Raw genomic sequence first — 22,255 nt, forward strand, 5'->3', positions numbered from 1 at the left:
GGGGGTGGAAGCAATGGGGAAGGCACAGGTGGAGGATGCAACACAGGAGCGCGGGTGGGGGACGGAAGCAATGGGGAAGGCACAGGTGGAGGATGCAACACAGGAGCGCGGATGGGGATGGAAGCAATGGGTAGAAGGCACAGGTTGAGGATGCAACACAGAGGGTGCAGGTGGGGGGTGGAAGCAATGGGGAAGGCACAGGTGGAGGATGCAACACAGGAGCGCGGGTGGGGACGGAAGCAATGGGGAAGGCACAGGTGGAGGATGCAACACAGGGGCGCGGGTGGGGGACAGAAGCAATGGGGAAGGCACAGGTGGAGGATGCAACACAGGAGCACGGGTGGGGGACGGAAGCAATGGGGAAGGCACAGGTGGAGGATGCAACACAGGAGCGCAGGTGGGGGACGGAAGCAATGGGGAAGGCACAGGTGGAGGATGCAACACAGGAGCGCGGATGGGGGATGGAAGCAATGGGGAAGGCACAGGTTGAGGATGCAACACAGAGGGTGCAGGTGGGGGGTGGAAGCAATGGGGAAGGCACAGGTGGAGGATGCAACACAGGAGCGCGGGTGGGGGACGGAAGCAATGGGGAAGGCACAGGTGGAGGATGCAACACAGGAGCGCGGATGGGGGATGGAAGCAATGGGTAGAAGGCACAGGTTGAGGATGCAACACAGAGGCTGCAGGTGGGGGGTGGAAGCAATGGGGAAGGCACAGGTGGAGGATGCAACACAGGAGCGCGGGTGGGGACGGAAGCAATGGGGAAGGCACAGGTGGAGGATGCAACACAGGAGCGCGGGTGGGGGACGGAAGCAATGGGGAAGGCACAGGTGGAGGATGCAACACAGGAGCGCGGATGGGGGATGGAAGCAATGGGTAGAAGGCACAGGTTGAGGATGCAACACAGAGGGTGCAGGTGGGGGGTGGAAGCAATGGGGAAGGCACAGGTGGAGGATGCAACACAGGAGCGCGGGTGGGGACGGAAGCAATGGGGAAGGCACAGGTGGAGGATGCAACACAGGAGCGCGGGTGGGGGACGGAAGCAATGGGGAAGGCACAGGTGGAGGATGCAACACAGGAGCGCGGGTGGGGGATGGAAGCAATGGGGAAGGCACAGGTGGAGGATGCAACACAGGAGCGCGGATGGGGGATGGAAGCAATGGGTAGAAGGCACAGGTTGAGGATGCAACACAGAGGGTGCAGGTGGGGGGTGGAAGCAATGGGGAAGGCACAGGTGGAGGATGCAACACAGGAGCGCGGGTGGGGGACGGAAGCAATGGGGAGGGCACAGGTGGAGGATGCAACACAGAGGGTGCGGGTGGGCAGAAGTAGATGACTGAGAAGGCACAGCAAAGCTGTGTGATGCAGCAAACGAGTGAAAGAGAGCAATGTAGAGCGGGCGGGGAGAAGCACATAGACCAGAAGCAACTGTGTTTGTCAGAGTACACACGGTGAGTGCAACACGAGGGGGGTTGGGAGAAGCTCAAGGCCGACAGACAGCAACACTTAGCACAGGGACGCAGAAGTACTCTTTATGTTCTTGATAAACCCACGGTATGTTTAGCAACAGACAGCGCATGCACTGAGTCCTTTGGTCATAGTATAAATGGGGCAGCATTGCCGGAGTAGCCCAAAAGAGATGGGATAAAGGAGCAACATTGCTGCACGAGCCCAAAAGAGACAAGTTAAATGGTCTGACTGCAGCAACCAATATTGGGCTAGAGATAGAAAGGATGTAGTTTGGCCACGCGCCCTACAGTGGGGATCAAGAGGGAGGTGCAGCAGTCAGAATCAGGCAGCAATCAGGTTGGGGGGCCATCAAGGTTACATCAGCCAGGCCTAGGTGGGATAAAGGTTATTAAATATGTAAGTATTTAATGAAAATGAGATTTCGATGCTAGGGGACAAAAGAGCACATTGCTTCCTTGGTACTGAAGGACATTCACTTACCACTATGAGGGTGGTACTTCCAAGCGGGAAAGGTGAGACCACCTAGCAGGACACAACAAAAGGTCTGAAAATGGCCTTTGGGGAGTGTTCAAGCAGGCAAAATGATATTTTGCCTGGAGGATTAAAAATTCTTCTACTATTCCTGCTTATGTGATTATTTTATGACTATATGTATGCATGTATGTTTGTAAGTATGATATTTGTAAAGGGTGAACCAAGCCGAAAAGGCAGCAGTGTGCTTTACAGGGTCAAAGACAAGCATACAGTCAAATAGGGATAGGAGAGGCAGTTGGCTATTAGATTGTTACGGCATTGTGATGTGGTGTTCTGTAAAGAGATGTGTCTTCAATTCATTCCTAAATTGGAGCAGGGTTAGGGCAGTCCTTATGGATACAGAGATGGTGTTCCATATTCTGGGTGAATAGATGGAAAAAGCCTACTGCCTAATTCTTTTCTTTGTACCCTTCGTAGTTGCCAGTTTGATGGTGGCCTGGCTTTGGGTGTGCGGAGAGCCACCAGAGATGGTAAGCTATATTATAGATGGTGTACTGTTATGATGGCTTTGTAGATGATGCAGCTAGTTTTGAAGATGTGGGGTCTGGCAAGGCGAGCCAACATAGTTCCATCAGAATAGGGGTGATGTCATCGGGGAACAACCTTTACAACGCAACTTTTACAACGCACTACCTTTACAACGCATTTTTTACAACGCATAATCCATTACAACGCATGACATTACAACGCATACCATTACAACGCATTTTTAAAAACTACCTTTACAACGCATTCCATTACAACGCATACTACCATTACAACGCATACCATTACAACGCATAATATTACACTACACTATCCAACACTTACCCTACTGTTGCACCCCCTGGAGTTAGAATAGTAATTTTTACCCCTATACTATCCAACACTTACCCTACTGATGCACCCCCTGGAGTTAGAATAGTAATTTTTACCCCTATACTATCCAACACTTACCCTACTGATGCACCCCCTGGAGTTAGAATAGTAATTTTTACCCCTATACTATCCAACACTTACCCTACTGATGCACCCCCTGGAGTTAGAATAGTAATTTTTACCCCTATACTATCCAACACTTACCCTACTGATGCACCCCCTGGAGTTAGAATAGTAATTTTTACCCCTATACTATCCAACACTTACCCTACTGATGCACCCCCTGGAGTTAGAATAGTAATTTTTACCCCTATACTATCCAACACTTACCCTACTGATGCACCCCCTGGAGTTAGAATAGTAATTTTTACCCCTATACTATCCAACACTTACCCTACTGATGCACCCCCTGGAGTTAGAATAGTAATTTTTACCCCTATACTATCCAACACTTACCCTACTGATGCACCCCCTGGAGTTAGAATAGTAATTTTTACCCCTATACTATCCAACACTTACCCTACTGTTGCACCCCCTGGAGTTAGAATAGTAATTTTTACCCCTACACTATCCAACACTTACCCTACTGTTGCACCCCCTGGAGTTAGAATAGTAATTTTTACCCCTATACTATCCAACACTTACCCTACTGATGCACCCCCTGGAGTTAGAATAGTAATTTTTACCCCTATACTATCCAACACTTAACCTACTGTTGCACCCCCTGGAGTTAGATTAGTAATTTTTACCCCTATACTATCAAATACTTACCTTAAATGTAATTTAATATTATGCATTGTAATGGTATGCGTTGTAAAGGTAGTATGCGTTGTAATGGTAATGCGTTGTAAAGGTATTTTTTTAAAATGCGTTGTAGTGTCCTGCGTTGTAATGTCATGCGTTGTAATGGATTATGCGTTGTAAAAAATGCGTTGTAAGTGCATGCGTTGTAAAAGTGTGCGTTGTAACGTCATACATCCGATGTCATCATATTTCATCTGGCCCTAAATAACACGTACTCCAGCGTATAAGTTTAACTCTAATTGGGCTAATGTGGAGTTTGGGGGCCATGAAAGGGGGCATCACCACCATCCAGATGTGAGAGTACAAACGTTTGAACAGCAGTTCTGAAGTTGCTTTCTAGAAGAAACTGTTTCATTTTCTTTAGAAGAGAGAGATGGTACCAGGCTGTCTTTGTTTTTTGGCAGTGTGTTACTTGAGGGTAAGATTGGTGTCCAAGGTGAATCCAAGTGACCTGGAGTTTGGTGAAAGTTGACGTTCAAAGCTGTCAAGGTTCATGTCACTGAGCCAGGTTTGTACTATTTCTTGCTTGTTGTTCTTGGCAAATAAAAGGAATTCTGTATAGACTGGCACTGGACATCCAGGTCTGGATGAGGTGCAGACAGTATTTAAGGCGTTGGATGTCTGAAGTAGGGGAGACTTTCAGGGAGGGTTGTGTGTCGTCAGTATATTGGTGAATCTTGATACTGTAATCTGTGAGTAGAGTAGAGCACACAGAGGCTCCATCTATAGGGTGAAGATGGCAGGAGACAGTATGGAACTCTAGGGGGCTCCAGAAGTGATAGGGATCTTTTGGAATTTGGATGTGCCCATCTGAACAAACTGAGGTATTAGATTAATTTATATTGCCTTTTTCAGAATTGAATGTGAATCACCTGGGTTTTATTCAATTTGTTTGGGAACATGTGCCGTAAAATGCAGTATTTAGTCCAATTATTTTCTACATAATCCGGAGTGGGGCATATACACCTAGGTGAGTTTTAGTCTTTCCCAATTTGCACTTAGGCTACTTGCTGCCAGGTCTTTATTCCGCACCAATGTGAAAAGATCACCAGCTGACATGGATCATGGCAGCCTCTGAAACCTTCAACCCACTGCGTTCACAGTTACCTGTTGTCTCCTTTGCTTGGTACTGGAGGTATATATACCTATTTTTAGTGAGTTGTGTGGTAGACACATGTTGTAAGTTCTTACTACAAATACTCACTTTTTTAGTTTTGAATAATGTCTATCTTGGGATGAAAAAGTACATTGTAAAGTGATACTATCCGTGTTTTGTTGTTAATCCCTTTTCCTCAGGCATTTATAACATGTTGTACATTTGGAACAGACCTTGACTAGTGAAAATCTACTGATGGTTTGTGGCTGGATTTTGATGCAGCACCGGAATGGTTGATTCATACATATTTTAAATAAGGTCATTAGTGAAATCATATTCTTTCTGAGATTTTTATTAGATATTGATGGCAACTGAGTGTTTGACTGCAAAGGTTTGCATGTGCTATAGAAATACAATTAAGATAACCTGTGTTCAGACAGTAGAGAGGAGACATTTTCTTTCTTCCACTAGGTCCCATGACACCTTGCTGCGCCCCTGTGTGTTTTTATATCATAACACCCTCCCGCAGAATCTTGGGTACAGGCTGGTGGTCACGCCCATACATCTCAGGCTTCTAAACATTGCATAGAGGCCTTTCTCAGAAACTCGCAGGGCTCCTACCTCCTGAAAGATTCATTTTCCCTTGCACCTTCCTATCACATGTTTACTATTAGAATGTGCACACCCCCACCAGTAATACTGCGCTCTTAGGTTGAGCCCTATGCAGCGCATGCACTGTCTCTTGAGACATGCTGTAATCTACTCTGTGGCTTACATCCTGCCCATGCATTTTCCTTCCTCAGTTTGATCGTCCTTCAAAAAGGCTTCCTGGTTACTGGTCAATCCTTCTTTGTCCCACCTTTTTGGCATTTGTATTCTCCCACGGAGCAGCGCCTTAACTGCCCGTCCTATTATGCATTTATATTTATGTGTTTATTTTCCTTGACTCTTCTTTTTCTTCCAGTTGCTCCGCTTCAAGCTCAGTTGCGGTATGTTGCTTGTTCCCCAGCGCGGCATTGTCTCTATCCAGAGTTTGTTTATTTTATTTTAAAATGTGGTGCAAACACACACGTTTTATTGTCCTGAAGATAAATTCATAATTTCTTTTAGTTGCTCCACTTCAAGCTCCGTTGCGGCATATTTGATTTTGCCCCTGCGCAGCACTGTCTGTAATCAGAGTTTGTTTAAAAATGTGTTGTAAATACACTTTTTTATTGTGCTTAAGATAAATACATAAAAGCTAAGCACAATGCATTTTAAACATGCACACACGTTTTATTATTAGTAGAAAACAAATATTTCAATAAGTCTTCAGGAAGAGCGTGTGCACTTTAAAAAAATAAGCAAATAGGTTTCTAAAGCAGGCACACGTGTTTTCCAAATTGTTTTAACAAAGCTTTGTTTTCTAGTAATAATGTAGAGTGTGTGTGTTTCAAATGTTTTTAATTAATTTAATTGTTGAAATAAGCATTGTGTTTGACTTTTCCTTTCTGTATTTATCTTAGGCGCGATAACAAGCTTGCATACGCTACTCTATCCATATAAAAGAAAGCTTTTCAAAATGCTTTGAAAACGCACCCTTATCATTAAAGGCTTCCTTCTCCTTTATCCTCTGTAATTTCCACCCGGCCATGGCTTGGTGAGTCTGCTCTTCTTGGCTATTCTTTGCAGTGTGACTTTTACCTCCAAGCAAGTCGAGCCCTCGTACACTGCCCTTTATTATCATCACTTGAGATCGGGAGGAAAACAGTTTAACATCTTCTTCTAAAGCTTGGTGCCAGCGATGCTTCTTCAGGGTGGAAGCAAAAATATTATACGGCACATCCCTGGTGCCCAAAAACGCGGTAGGCTGTACTGCATGATTTTCAAGCCACACCGTATTCATTTCTTAATATAGCGCAGTATACCCAAGTGCAGCTCCAACAGGGTGACCAGGCGCCACAGATTTTTGCCAAGTCAGAATTGGACGTTGGTAATTTAATAATGCATTTTCATATGTAACACTTCATGCCCCGCTTATTCCGTTTCTAGGTGCTATAATTAACAGGTGATACTATTGCAATTTTTTTTATATATCTTTATTGATCTTTTGGACAGACAAACACCATGAATAGCGACATGTGCCATATCCATGTGCATACAATGCCAATTGTTCACACTCCAAATTACTATTGCCCAATTTATTGGTTCTCAGTTTACCAACCGCGGAAGGACAGACTGCTCAGTTGGCCTTTTTCAGCACGCGGACTTGTGGCTCCAAATCAATACACGTCAGCAGCAATTGTTTTGTTACATTTCAAAACTGGCAGTGGAGCAGGAAACGGTCTGACATGGAAGCCTTAACAAAAAAAGTATCGATCTTTGAGCTGTGATTTAATGGATGTGGGGGAGTGGGGTAGGAGTGGTGACAGGGTGCAGCCTCTAGACCACAAATCACTTTGTTGTTTCCATTGCAAGGTAAGATCAGGTCAATTGCTTGCATTCACATATGTTTGCTCACAGTCGGACAGAGCACAACTGCCGACTGTAATGTTCCAATTCAATGTAAAATGCTTCACAATTCATGCTGCCGTCTAATGTGGCTATCCTGAAAAACCAACATGGATTCAGTCAAGTTGGATGTAAGACAAATACTCCAGGCATAGGCAAGCCATGTCTTTATTCCCATCCTCCATCTGTGCTCTACCTTTAATCACACTTAAGTCTCTTACTCGCGTCGACCTGATAAATGCAATCAAACTAATCCTTGCCCATCATAATCCATAGTTTAGATGAGGATAACACCCCAGCATCATCACGATTGGGCAGGATGGCATGTGTGCATTCAGCTCATGCTAGGAAAATGTCACGTGGCCCATGATCCTCATAAACTTAGTGGAAAAAAAACGAAAGAAGATCTTTCTCTGGGCTTACATTCAACTCTGAGTTCAAGGTCCTATCAGGGAAAATTAGAGCTTCTGTAATCAAATTGTGTGTCACGATAATAAACACTTTACCAAGAAAATCTGAAGATAAAACAGGGAACTATTCTGACTATTGCAGGGTTGTGGTTTTCCAACTATTCCAGGTAAAAATGTAAGCCAACATAAGAACCCTGCTACAAATCATCATGGGCCCGATTAACAAAGTAATCTGAGACAAAATTCTAACTTTACGACTTTCTGTAATCACAAAAGGCATTTAGGAGTAGTAAAGTTAGGAATCCTAACGTTACTACTCCTAAATGCCTTTTGTGAATACCGAAAGTCGTGATTTTGTCTCAGATTACTTTTGTGAATCGGGCCCCATGCTTTCAAAACTGATACCATCGTCAAATAAGGAATGCCTTGTTCTAAAGTGAAATGCAGCCGGACACTGCACAACCAGAAAGTCCTGGCCAATACTTGAGGATCAGGAATGTATTCCCTGCCTTTCCCTGTCACTGTAACCATCTTAAAACTTCTAGGGGCATCAAGTACACTCTTTTCATAGGGCATCAAGCCCAGAAGCACTGGAGCATCAAGTCACCTTGGGGGACATACAACCCTATCCAATGTGGCATCGATCCTAACTGGTTTGAGAAATGAACCCCACCTTTTCAAGTGCAATCAGCCCAGAACCACTTCGAAATCAAGCCCACCTCTGGAACCAAACCCATGTTCTCTGGGGCATGAAGCCCACCTCCTCTCCGGCAACACGGGTACTTTCTCCAAGGCATCAAATCCTCTGTGGCATCAAGCCTGAGCTCTCTCTTGTATAAAGCCCTAGTTCTTTGGGACAGCAAGCCCATCTTCTACTAGGCATAGAGCCCACCTCAAAAACACATTCCGTACATCAGGGGCCACACCCTTTTCTGTAATAAGAGCTACTTATGTTCAATGAAAACCATCCAGAGCTCGTAATATTATTAGATTTGCAATAATAATGTCCACATCAGACAAGATTACATTAGTCGCAAGCTATGCAAGATTACCAGCAGGTTTGCCAGCAGTTCAATGCATCAAGCAGTGTTGCACAAAGCAATGTAAAAAAGGCTTTGTCAATTTGGAATGCATTTACATGGAGAATACATAGCAGCCCTAGCTGCATTGCCTCTGGCAGTAAGGTAACACATTAGTAATAAATCTTCAATGTCACACAGTTTGTCACAATATCAGCTTTAAATATATTATTCTCAAGATAGGTTTGAAAATATACACGTTTTCGTCTCAAATACACACACTTCAACTTTGGTATACATATATGAATTCACCCAAGCAAAAGCTTCAAATGTAGTATACCGGAGAGCTACTTACAGATCGGTGGGGAGCTACCAGTAGCTCACGAGCTACTCATTTGAGAACCCTGCTCTACAGCATCAAACATACCTCCTACAGGGCATCAATCCCACCTTCTCTGGGGCATCAAGACAACATCATCCCACATCTTCTGGGACAAACGGCCCACCTCCTTTGAGGCATCAGGGCCACATACTGTGGAGCACCCTGCCTATCTCCTCAGGGGCATCAAGTCCACATCCTCTGCGGCATCAGGCCTACCTCCTCCAGCTGTCAAGTTGACTTCCACTGATAGAGCAAACCCAGCCTCTTGGGACATCTAGCCCTCCTCCTCGGGGGTATCGACACAGCTTCTTATGGGCCAGCTTCTTTTCCAGCTTTTGTGGTGAGAGAAAGTGCTGTCACGTTCGCTTTGATTCTGAGTCCATTAATGTTTGCATGGCCTGTACACATGCCACAAACCACATTTTCTCTAATGACTAAACATCCTACAATCTAAACGACATATAATAAATAAGCATTATACATTACAAACTACCTCTAATGAATAAACATCTCACATTCCAAACTACCTCTAACGAATAAACTTCCCACAATTAACACAACCTTTAAACAATAAACATCCAAAACAAACTACTTCTGATGAATAAACATCTCACAATTCAATCAAATGCGAATAAATAAGCAGCCCACAATCCAAACATCTAATGAATAAACATTCCACAACCAACGCTACCTCTAATCAATAAACATCCAAAAAGAAATTACCTTCGATGAATAAACGTCTCACAATCCAAAAATTATCAATAAATAAGCAGCCCCCAATCCAAACCTCAAGCGAATAAACATCCCCAATCCACACTAAATCTAACGAATACACATCATGCTATCGATGCCTCTTCTAATGGATAACAAAAAATGATCCAAACTCTCTCTAATGAACCATCCTTAGATCTGACTAAATTCACAGCCATTACATCTTTCCTCTGATGGGCAAACTACCCAGAAAGCTTGTGTCTCCCTTGCTCCAGAGGTGTGTGGTAACCCAGCCTCTGCTTGACCCCCAGCACCAAGAGTTTGTGGAAAACTAGAAGATGCTAAACTTTATCTGCAGTAGCAGGTAAAACCCCAGAAGGAGCTTGTCCATGAGCTGTAGAAAGCCAGCTGGTACTCCAAGAGCTGTGGAAGCCGAGTCGCTGCTCAACTTTAACAAAAGCAGCATGTGGAAACCCACCCACTGCCTGACCCCAACTTCTAGAGAGCTGTGGAGACCCAGTGCTGCATAACCCCGGCTCCAAGAGCTGTGGAAACCCAGCTGCTGCATTGCCCCCAACTCAAAGAGCTGTGGAAACCCAACCTCTAGTTGACCACAGGTCCATGAGCTGTGGACATCGAGCTCCCATGCCATGTGACCCCTGACTTCAAAAGCTGTAGAAACCTAATTACTGTTTATCAGTCAGTCAAACTTAAAGCCAGATATAGCACTGAGCCCACCCTCCTCAAACGTAGGGATGACTTGTTATGCAATAGGCACTGTTACCATCTTCACATGACGCCATATGCATCTTTCTACGGCTTTTACTGAGTACTACAAATCCAGGTGGACATGTTTTAAAAATGGCCTGCCTGGAAGTAAATTAATTATTTGCTGTATTAGTCAATAACTATTTTAACAACAAAACAAAAAAAATATTTAATATTACAACTTTAAAGGGCAGATACTACAGAAATTTCGAGTTAAGAAAACGTTGATGACCTTTAGTAAATTAAAAGACACATTAACAGTAATCTGTTAAGAGCTGGGCCCTTGCTGCAGAAAATAAGTATTAGTCACTAATGGTAAACCTGTTGACCAATTTAGTACACACCCTTCATATTACAGTCAACTTGGCATAATTAGATTATAGCAAATACTTTCACAGCTGATTCTAAAAATCTAAACAAATATGGGCAAAAATGATCAGCAACGCCTGAGGCACATGATTCTGAGGCAGCTTTTACTGTTAGTAAAATGCAGAATGTAATAAAATACAGCAAGGCGCTGTGACTGAAGGTAAAGAGCCCTCGGAAACGCAAACTAAGTATGACAACAATGGCATGTCTCAGGGGATTCGCCAAAAGTCTGTCCCTTTATTAGCTCTTATGATGTGTGCTTGCTGTAGTCAATACTTTTACTTGTTACAAAGAAAACCTGGCGTAGTTGCTGTGTACTTTAGGGCTCCGCGTAGAGTACAAATAATGCTGTGGTTGTGGGTGGGTGAATGTATCCAGCAGACAGAGCATCTTTTGGGCTTGTATCAGAGTACAAATAATGCTGTGGTTGTGGGTGGGTGAATGTATCCAGCAGACAGAGCATCTTTTGGGCTTGTAGCCTTATTCTTGTCACCAATGGAATTGTTGAAGGGACTGCTTCTTTAGTTTGTGCTAACTTCATTGGTCATGAGATCTATGTATCAGCCCATACCTCGCTCAGTCTATTTATGAATCAATTTCTTTGGGAAACTATTAGCCCAGTGGACCCGACAATTACTTAGATTCGTATGATTCCATAAGACAGCAGCTAGTGAGCCGTGCCCACTGAATTTTAAATGCTGAAAATGAACAGCTGCTGTATCCATAAATGAAGCTCCTGCAGACTGGTCCAACCCCAAACATAAAAACACCTGTGAAGGTTCCCTATAATGACTCAAACACTGGAAACCCTTGCAGGTGATTAGCGCGCTATACAATCAACATAACATAACAATAGTGCAATTGCTCTGTTCAATGGTATTCAGGTTCATATTAATGGAGCCATTAAACACAGCCACTCCATATGTTAAGATTGACGTCACTTTACTTGAGAAGGTCACTCATGAATGGTTTAGTGGTATGTTTAAGGCATATACATAGCTGATGGACCAGAGATTGTAGGATTTTCAATAGCACTGTCCATTTTATCACGGCGGTCAGGATTAACCTCACTAGTTAGGCTGCTTGTTGGATCCTACTGATTTACTTCCAGTTTATCAGCTAACTTTTTTATGGCTCTGACCGAACGTCTAAACTTTTGTCTTTTGAACAATTACTGCGGATGCTTATTTGCATTGAAACGAGCCAATCAGGGTCTGATATCAGCACCAAATTATCAACATACAACACTAGCGACAGATTCCTTGGCCCCAGCCTTCGAGGAAAACCCACAGTTTGCTGTAAGATGTTGGGTAAGGTAAGTACATACAGATTGCACAGTGTTTGGGCCAACACACGTCGCTCCTTTGAACCGCTCACGGTGGAGATGCTGTTGTACTGCCTGTCACCTCGACCAAAGTAGACGCTTACCTATGTTTTAGAGTGGGAAGTCCACTTATTAGTGTTTGAGACACATGGTCAAAAGCTGCAAAAGTGACCCCATAACCGTAGAACAAATTCTGACCCTTTGACTAGATACTTTCTGGCCAGAGTAAATGTGAATGTGGTTGTATTTGTAAAGCGCACTGCTACCCAATTAGGGTCTCCTGGCGCTGTAACTCATACCGCTGTGGAACCCTTACTGGCTTTTCCCTGTGAAATGTCCACTCCTGGGCACCCCCAAGGTGAAGCCAGGCATCCCAGCACTGTTGGGGCCGTTGTGGAGATTAAGCAAGCTATTGCCCAGAGTTGGACCCATGATTAGAATAGGCACCGAGGCGAGAATTAACAGGTCCGAGGAATTGAGCCCAAGACCCGCCAAGGCGGGAATTGAACCCTGGTCACGGGCGGACCTCTGCATCAGGGTTTGCCGCTCTAACCATTGAGCCACACTTCTCCACAAGAGTGTCTAATGCTGCCCTTCAGTGATTTAACTCAAGTATCACACCTTCTCTGGTTGGTTTCCTTGATAACCTGTTACTCTCGCAGCCTGCCTTCTGCTTGTGTCCAAGATTCCAGTCTTATGCACTTTTTTTCCCATATTTATCTTTAGTTCTTTCTTATGCCATTCGCCATTCAGGATTTCGTTTCTGCCCTCATTTCTCTGCTCTCCCTGGTCAGTAGTCAAAGTATAATGAAACTGACCAATATCAAAACTTGACAACTTCACAACGTACCTACATTGGACACGGTTTTTCCTCATCATTTCCTCTCTATCAGAACCAGCTAGGAACCTTGGCACCCTTTTAGATCTCAAACTGGCGCTCTCTCGTCCAGATGAGGGGAGCTTTAACAGTTTTGTCCGTGTCAAGGACTAAAGCAGTGTGGCGGTGAGCCTCCAGGTCGTTGATAAGTACAGAAGATAGGTGAACTGATTTTCCACTTCTAAAGAACTATACTAGTTTGCACCATTGGTTTAACCAGACATTTCTGAGTTTTGTAGTCTTTTGACTTTTTGTGCAGTGACATAGAAGTCAAATGTGAGAAACTATTAACATCTCCTGAACAGACTTCAGACCATGCAGAACTCCACAGGCTTCCCAGCCACAAACGCAGCCAATTCAAACTCCTCACCCACACCTACAAAGCCCTAGACAGCGCAGGACCTGGTTACCTCAATAGCAATATACACTTTCACAACCCATTGAAACACCTATGCTTAGTCTCCCCACACCCCACCCGTCTGCATTCACAAATGCAGAACAGGAGGTCGTTCATTCACTTACAAAGGACCCAAAACATGAAATACCCTCCCTCGACACATCAGAACCTCCTCCTCGCTACTTGAGTTTCGGCAGAAGCTTAAGACCTGGCTGTTCGAATAGTGGACGGGTGTCACACGCCTAAACCCCTGCTCAAGCGCCTAGATACCCTCGCGGGTGATTAGAGCGCTTTATAAATTAACATTACATAAAATAACATGCAGGCAGTCAGGGAGTGTTTTAAAAAATATGTCTGCTTTCATTCCTAAAACAGCCAGGACTACAGCGGCTGGAGACCAGGCCCGATCTCTTGAAGCCCCATCCTTGGGATGTGATTGTTGGTTAAGTGTTCTGCTAGAATTCTTGAAGTCGTTGGACTGTGAATGTCACAGTGTAGCTGATGAGGCGTGTGACATTAGATATGAATTAATAATGCTCGCCTTCGGCCTTGACATAAAATCCGGGAGACCACGAAGCCGCATCTGATTGCTCGCCACCCACTTCCTCTAGCTGCACACACTAAGTTGAAAATCTTGACACTCTTCCATAAACGTACCCAAGGGAAGGGCCCGCCATCTCAGAGCGGAACCCCACTCCATGCCCATTTTATCGCTAAGTTCATCTATCCTTGGAATCTTGAATTTTCCAAAAAACAAATGGCGCTCTCTGTCAAGGAAGGGGCAGGCACGTGCATTCCTTGTCACTGCTGACATCAGGATGACCTTATCTTCAGAAAACAACTCAAGACATTCCTTTGTCAACCCAGGAGTCCACGGACATTCCCCAACAAGGCTTAACACACCCTTTGACATGCCAGTTTACATCACTGGGCTACACCCTGCCCCGCACTTAAACCTTCCACAGTTTGTTATTTGCTTGTGAAGGTTAGCATTAGGGTGAGAAGTGTAAAGTATAGAAAGTGAACGAGGTTCTTACACAACGGTTTACTCTCTGCTCCTGCAAGCGGTACTGGAACAATTTTCAGAGTGAGGGTGCTGCCATCAATGTTACATCACTGAAGCCATAGTTAATATTAAAAACTCCATGCGTCTTACAAAGAACAAGTGTAGCAAACAAGCCACACTCATTCGGGTGAGTGGTAAGGGTATAATATGTAGCCAGTGATGGGTTTTGGAGCACAGAGTCACAAATAAATTACCAAAGCATTATGTGGTAGCACACTGTCATTTAGAGACACACTTTTCATTGAAATGGGCACTAAATTTGCACCATTAAATTTGCACAGGTGACAGTTTTACTGAGAAGTCCATATAATGCACAAACGATAATGTGTGGAAAATGTGTTTCCGCAAATATGCATAATTTGCACATCACCAAGTAAAGTGTCTTGATTTGTTTTGATTCTATTAAAATCTTTGCCTCCATCACACCTAGGAATTAAAAAATTGCTTAATTTATGCTTTCCTTGCTGCTGATATATTTTGAAATATTTGTAGGGTTCATTTCAAGATATTTTAAATTTGGTGAGGTTATAAAAAAAATGGAATCACAAATTCTTTCTTTTCCCTGCACCTCAGCAAGATTGTCACCTAGATCAATTTACAAAATCTTCTCAATTAGCAGTCAAAGAACCACTCACTTTGCAGTCAGAGAAGGTAAATCTCCACGTTCAAAGAAAAAGAAGCAATTTGTCAGAAGACAGAGTGACTTTTGACCTGTCTTTAAAGGCCAGCAAATATGAAGAGATAAAAACAAAATGTAAAGGCACTTTTGTTGCTTGTTCACCTTCTGAACTCCAGCATGTTTATTTTGCGGGTGCTGCAGCAATCCCCGCAACCCTACTTCCAGTGCCTATGCCTCCTGCCATACCAGGCCCTGAAACAAAGGGATAGCAAGGGAAGCACCAGGGCTAACAAAGAGCAAGCCACAACCACGAGTAGAAGTGCTGCTACTAACATCACTGCTGGACTCTGCCCTTCACTGGATCACCACAACCAATTGCACTGAGTAAATGAGCAGTCATTTATTTATTCCCTCACCCACTCATTACTCGCTAGCCCACTTACTAAGTCATTCACCCAGTCACTCATTCACTCGCCTGCCCACCCACCCAATCATTCATTTGCTCACTTACTCACTGCTTGCTTCACCACTCACCCATTCACTTGGTCACTCATGCATTCACTCACTTGCCTGCCCACCCACCCATTCTTTTAGTCACTCATTCACTCACTATGCTTGCCCACTCACCCAGTCATTCAATTGGTCACTCATTCACTCGGGTGCCCACTCACGAGGTCAATCACTCACTCACGCATTTATTCATTCACTCACTTGCCTGTTCCTCCTTTCAGTCACTCACTTGCTCAACGAACACCCTCATTCAAGTTTACTGATTCACTCGCCTGCTGCTCTTTAAAGTCACAGAACATGTGGCGTACATGTGCAGCACGCTGAATGGCTGTGACTGTTATTTCAATGTGTGTTTGTTTTGTGGGTGGTAAAAGAATGGCTTTACCATCCCATCTCAACAGCGATAGCTGGTCCCTCTTCAAGCACTCTGGGTTTAACCTACCAGTGGTTACGCAGGTTGGGGGATATGTATTATGCGAGGCTGGGGTGGGGGGGTGGGAGCATCATAGCTACCCCCAGCAGAGCTTTAACCAATGTGGTTTAAATCATATTTTCATCACCCCCAACTCTGAAAACAGTTCAGTCCCTCCGGGCGTCACAGACCACCACTGTCTGCTACTCTTAGCGTCTACAGTAGATGTGCAGATCATAGAAAGGGCACTAGGGCAGGCACCCCACACTTACATGTCGCGTTGGATGTTGTAGTCTGAGGGGCCCCTACACTGAGCGCAGCGCTGAACTCACCTTGAACGTTGGGTGTTGCATTCGGGGTGGGGGCACCCCTACTCTGAGCGCCGAGATCACTTTGTGAGTTGCATTTGAGGCACCCATACCCTGACCGCTCAGGGAGCTCTACTCTTGTTTAAGATCAGACGATGAATACATGTAATAGCGCTGAGAAAGCAAGGGTAGCGCTGGAGACCGTGCCATGCCGGGTAGGGGCGGGAATATTAGCAGAATAGACGGATCTGGGGGTTCACTCTGCCATCAAAGGCTGCGATTCTGGGAGGGCTGAGTCTATCTCATTTTATTGTGCAGCAATCATCTATGCATTCATTCAAACCTGCCCGGTACAGTTCGTCCGCACTGCTAGCTCTTGTCTACCCGTTCGAGAGGCGGGGGGCAGACCCACTTGAGTGGCGCTTCGAACACGGGAAGAATCACGCAGAGGCGTCTAACTCGGACTGAAAGCTCGCCGACCTACGCTCACCTGTCAGCACATTCATTCGTTCTCTCTAGGAAAATTCGTTCGTTGTAAATGCATCTGAGAGACAGTGAAGCTCGCGAAATCGTTCTTATGGCTTGCCCGAGTCGAGGAAAGTTCTGTACAAGAAGAGGGATAGTTCTGCAGTCTAAAACCCTGACTGTGGAAGGGAAGTGGTCACTTGCAGGACAGTTCCCTTGTTTGGCACATCCTACGTGAAAATACAGAAATACATATCTCCTGGAATAATACAGATAAAATAATGCAGCTTGCCAAAAAAGCCATCGGTATACCTCACAAAAACATTAAATATTGGCATATTAACAATTCCTAATTCACAGCCGCAGGCAGGCACTTCATGCTTGTTAATGAAGTGCATTAAATTGCTATTCTAACTCCTGTCTTGGCAATGGGTAAGTGCTTGGCAGTGGGCCATCGAACCTTTTCCAGGTATATGCTACTGCACTATTATTATTTTTGCGATCCCCATTTTTTTACTCTGAATTATAGAAGCGGCTATGTTCAGTCGCCTCCGTGCATGGGGGTGGAGGTGGGTTCAGCTCATTATGGATAGACCGTGGCCTGATCAATCATGTTGGTACAGCGAAGGGAAGTCTAACTGGAATGTAGTAAGACGAAGCGCCTAATAAGGAGAAGTGCCATAGATGGAAGTGTGAGTGATGAAGCCTAAAATGTCTAATCTCTTATCAGATTTTCTTTAAATAACCTAAGAAACCACTTACCCAGTGGCAGAATTATGAAGAAAGGTAGCCAGCACAGTACGAACATTCCGACCACAATCCCCAGCGTCTTGGCCGCCTTCTTCTCCCTGGAGAACTTGAGAAGCTTGAGTGACAGGGAGCTGCGTGGACTTTGGCCCTTGGACCTGCTGCTGAACGAGTCATTCCCCTGGATGCTCCTGTGATGGATACGCAAGGTCAGCTCCATGGAGTCCGAGCACTCCTTCATCACTCCCGCCTCCAGGTTCTTGGTGGTCCTCTTGGCCACGATGTAGACCCTGCAGTACATGACAAGGAGGACGCTCAGTGGAATGTAGAAGGACCCTAGTGAGGAAATGACAGCATAGGAGGGTTCCTGGGTGATGCGGCACACCTTATCATCTGGGGGGGCCTGCTCCTTCCAGCCCAGCGGAGGTCCAATGGAGATGACGATGGATAGAATCCAAACACCCAGCAAGGCCAGGATGGCCTTCTTCTTCGTCATCATGGCCGGGTACTGTAGGGAGTACCGCACTCCAATGTATCGATCGATGGAGATGACACACAGGCTCAGGATGGAAGCTGTGCAGCAGAGGACGTCTACTGCTGCCCAGATGTTGCAAAACACCCGCCCCAGCACCCAGTAGCCGATGACATCCAGTGCTGCAGAAAAGGGTAGGACTGTGAAGCTCAACAGCAGGTCAGCAATGGCGAGGTTGACGATGAAGTAGTTGGTTGGAGTTCGAAGGTGCCTATGGCAGACGACGGACAGGATGACCAAGATGTTACCTACAATGGCGAAGACAATGAAAGCTCCCAAAATGAGGCCCACCGTGGTGGCCCTGGCGAGATCCAGCACTGGCAAGGTCTGGTTGTGGTCCGGAGAGAGCGAGATGTTCCTGATGTCACCGCTATTGGGGAGCTCCCAGCCCTCCTCAGGCCCTGTGGTCGACAAGTTCTCACCAGGTGAAGAATACATTTTACTTTGAGTCGCCCATAGCAAGTTCGGATTTGTGGAAAGGGGCCAGTGCGAAATGTCTCTCAAGGATCAGTTGTTCTCGGCATGTTTGTGTACAGACCATCGCCATTTAACGTAGAGTTCATTGCCTGCCCCCCGCGCCAGCTAACGCCATAAAGAGAGATTCCATTCAGGGGCAAGGAAAAAAAATCATTGACTGCCAACAAAAAGAGAGGATCTCTAAACTGGTCCCCAAAAAGAGCCTGGGTCATCTTGCCATGTTCCAATCAAGGATGTCAGCAGGATTGTACGTATCGAGCGTTGATGAGTGGACGACGCACGCAGCTTCACGTGCACAGAGCACGCACGCTTCCTTCCCGCGCACAGGAGAGTGCGAACACAGGAGAGTGCGACTGCAGCCCGCGCTGCGCTGTTTGTTTCACTCCGTCTGAATAACCATTTCAACGTGGTTAGAGTCTATTTCAGTTGAGGTCAGAGGTCAGAGCAGTCAGAAGTCGTTGGACGCCTGGGCCCGTTGCCTGGGTGGTTGTCTGGCACTTGTCAGAGCTGTGTTTGTCCCCTCCTTTGTGCGACCTGTAGGACAGTCTGTACTGTTGGGACACGCGGCTCCCTCTGCGCCTTGGAGTTTGGAGAGAGCTGCGAGAGGGGCTGCTGGGCCTCCTGGGCTCGTGGTGACATCACAGATGGCGACCCGCAGAATGAGCATTAGAGGGCGCTGTTGGCTATTGTAACCTCATCCACCGAGTCTAACTGGAAGCCCTCGGTGCTGAAATATTCATACAGTGGACGTTTTGCCAGGTGTATTGGAAATCCATGGCTGTTTCGCTGTGCGCATTTTTTATGCGTTTTTAATCTTAAACTTGAATTCACAGAGGTGAGCGCGCCAACAAATTAAAAGAGAGAAAAGAGGCATGGGGTCCTAAGAGCCCGAAAACAAGGTGAGCCATAAACATTTTGGCATTCAAATAAATACTGCTGCAAACATCATATAGAAATATGATAAAGTCTCTTCAAAATTAAAAAAACTGTATTTCTTTAATATGTGGATGTATTTCATCTTAGGGTGAAAATGCAACACAAAAAGATGATGGACGGAATGTTGAACATTGTCAAACATTCTGCATTCTGTCCATCAACTGTTGTTTTTGCTTTTGTATTTCATCTTAATTCACCAGATTATGACACTACATCGAGAGGCATTTATTAAAAGTTATAGTGGTAGTTTTTAAACATAAAAGTTGAAACATTCATGCCTCTCCCCTCCCCGCAATGATGGTGCCATTAGTAACCTAAGAGGCAAGTCAGCTGTCACGTGCGCCCTAAGCGTGGCCTTTACTATATTATACATGGAGCAACATTGTTATCTGTTAAATCAAATACAAGAGAAGGTTTTTACAGCGCAAATCCTGCACTCGCGTATTTCAAGGGACTCTCATGACCTCCTCGTCCTGTCTTCCCGTCCCATTCCTTAACAGTGAGCAGCTAGTCTGCTCCACAGAAACCTACTACCTAGCAGAGCTTTTCGCACTTCCCCCAATATGGCGCCACCATCAGGTGATGATAAAGGGGGAAGTGTGTCACAGTACATCCTGTTCTTTATTTTCTACCTTCGCAGTTTACTTTGTTTCCTAGCAGTGCTGTTGGGGTAAGTTTTTCTATCCTTTTGTTAGTGTGTTGGGACGGCCTGCTTTAGGGGCCGCCTTTTTTCTGTGATTTTTGTGCATTTGTATATGTACTTTTCCTGGGGAAACTGCTACTGACGCGGTCTGCTCTAGCGGGCGCTTGTGCTGGTTTTCCGCCGCTCTCACCTGTGTTGCTCGGCCTGCTTTAGTGGCCGTTTCTATGCCGGTCCCGCTGTGCCCTGCTTTAGCGGGCGGGGATTGTTCGGCGGTGTTTCCTGCGGCGTGCTGAGTCTGCGAGTCTTTTCGGCTTCCCTGGGCATTTTTTGGGGTGGTGAGCCTCTTTTTCAGCGTCTGCCCCCTTTTCCTAGTCCCGCTTGAGGTTGGGACCTCGGGACTTCCTTGCTTTAAATGCGGGTCCTTTTTTCTTGGTTCCCGTCCTCTGTGAGTGCCTGTTTTGGTCCTCTGTATTTCGTGTGGTGTGTATCCTTTGGTGCATTGCTGCCATGGACCAGAGTGCCTCTTCTTCTGCTCCTCCTATGGATGCCCTGCAACTCCTTATTAATGAGGCGGTTGCTGCTGCCTTCTGGGCTCGGGAGGCTGCTGGCCCTCCTGCCAAGGTGCCTCGTGGGTCTGTCACTCCACCTGATGCTCCTGCTGACGATTTGGGCCCTGAGGAGGAGGAATGTGTGTGTGGGCGCTTTGTTCAGGGTGCAGAGCTCTCTTACTTGTTCGACCATGTGCGTGATAATTTGGGGTTCGCTCCTCCTGTGTCTTATGTCCTGGAGGATTACTTTTTTACACAGTATCACCAGCCGACTCCTGAGTCCTTCCCCTTGGATAGGGCTGTGCGCAAGGTGCTGGATCATGAGTGGAAGGAGGTGGATAAGTCCGCCTTGCCTCGCTTTTTGTCTAAGCTTTATCCTTTGGAGGGGATTGCTGTTGAATTTACCCAGTCCGTCAAAGTGGAAAATTTGATAGATGGTCTTTTCTCGCAGGGTTTGGTTCTGTCTGATGATGCCCTTCCTTCTGACGCTGTGGATAAACTTGTTGAATGGGCGGTGAAGCGTTCCTACGCTGCTTCCAACTTTTCTGTCAGGGTAACGGCCTATTCCAATTACATGGTCCAGTCCCTACTCAATGATTTCCAGGCCCTGGCTGGCTGGCTGGCTCTCTCTTGCCCTCATGGAGTTGCAGGTGCGCTATTTGTCTGACATTTCTTTTGACAATTTAAGTGCCGCTGCAGCTGCTTCTGGTGCTTCGATTGCTGCTCGGTGTCATATCTGGATGCGTTCCTGGAAGGCTGAGTCTTCTCAGAAGGCAGTCCTGCTAAGATTGCCCTTTGTGGGGTCCAAGGTGTTCAGGCCCCAGCTGGAGGACATGGTCAAGCAGTCAGCGGAGAACCGCAAGCTTGTGGCTCCTGTCTGCCCTCCTTCTCGGGGGCGTGGGTTTGGCTACCGCCGTGCCTTTGGGCCTTCTGCTCGGGGTACTTCGCAGCCCTTTCGTGGCAGGGGTCGTGGCCGGGGGGCCCCTGGAGGTGCCAGGTCCCGGGCCCCTGCTGGTGGTGCTGCCCGCGCCTTCTGCTGCATAATGACTGTCTGCCTTTTCCGGTTTGGGGTCGCCTTTGCTTTTTTCTGCACCAGTGGTTGCCCGTTCGGATGCCTGGGCGGTGCAGACTGTGTCCGAGGGTTATCGGATCGAGTTCTCCTCTCCTCCCCCTCCGGTCTTCCAGATGAACCCCCTGCCCCGTCATCCTCTGCGGGTCGAGGCCTTGCTGGAGGGTGTGTGCCTTCTGTTGGAGAAGGTGGCTATCGTGGAGGTTCCTCCTCTGGAAAGGGGCAAGGGTTGTTATTTGATCCTCTTCCTGGTCTTCAAGAAGGATACGTCAGATCTGCGCCCTGTCTTGGATCTCAAGAGGGTAAATCTCTTCATACCCAGACGTACGTTCAAGATGGTGACTTTGCAGTCCATCCTGCATCTGGTGCTTCTTGGGAGCTTCCTTGCGTCCCTGGACCTGATGGATGCGTATC

At 46.1% G+C, this 22,255-nt stretch overlaps 1 protein-coding gene across 1 annotated transcript in view; it reads right to left on the reverse strand.

Annotated features, from left to right (window-relative positions):
• Positions 1–18,606, reverse strand: part of LOC146810545 (alpha-1A adrenergic receptor-like) — a 127,891-nt gene extending 109,285 nt beyond the window's left edge. The window contains exon 1 of the mRNA XM_085617584.1: positions 17,652–18,606. Coding sequence (XP_085473710.1) covers positions 17,652–18,606 — 955 coding nt within the window. The remainder of the gene's footprint in view (positions 1–17,651) is intronic.
• Positions 18,607–22,255: the final 3,649 nt, after the last annotated feature.

This window comes from Triturus cristatus, chromosome 7 (genome assembly GCF_964204655.1).
Source record: "Triturus cristatus chromosome 7, aTriCri1.1, whole genome shotgun sequence".
Taxonomy (NCBI): Eukaryota; Metazoa; Chordata; class Amphibia; order Caudata; family Salamandridae; genus Triturus; species Triturus cristatus.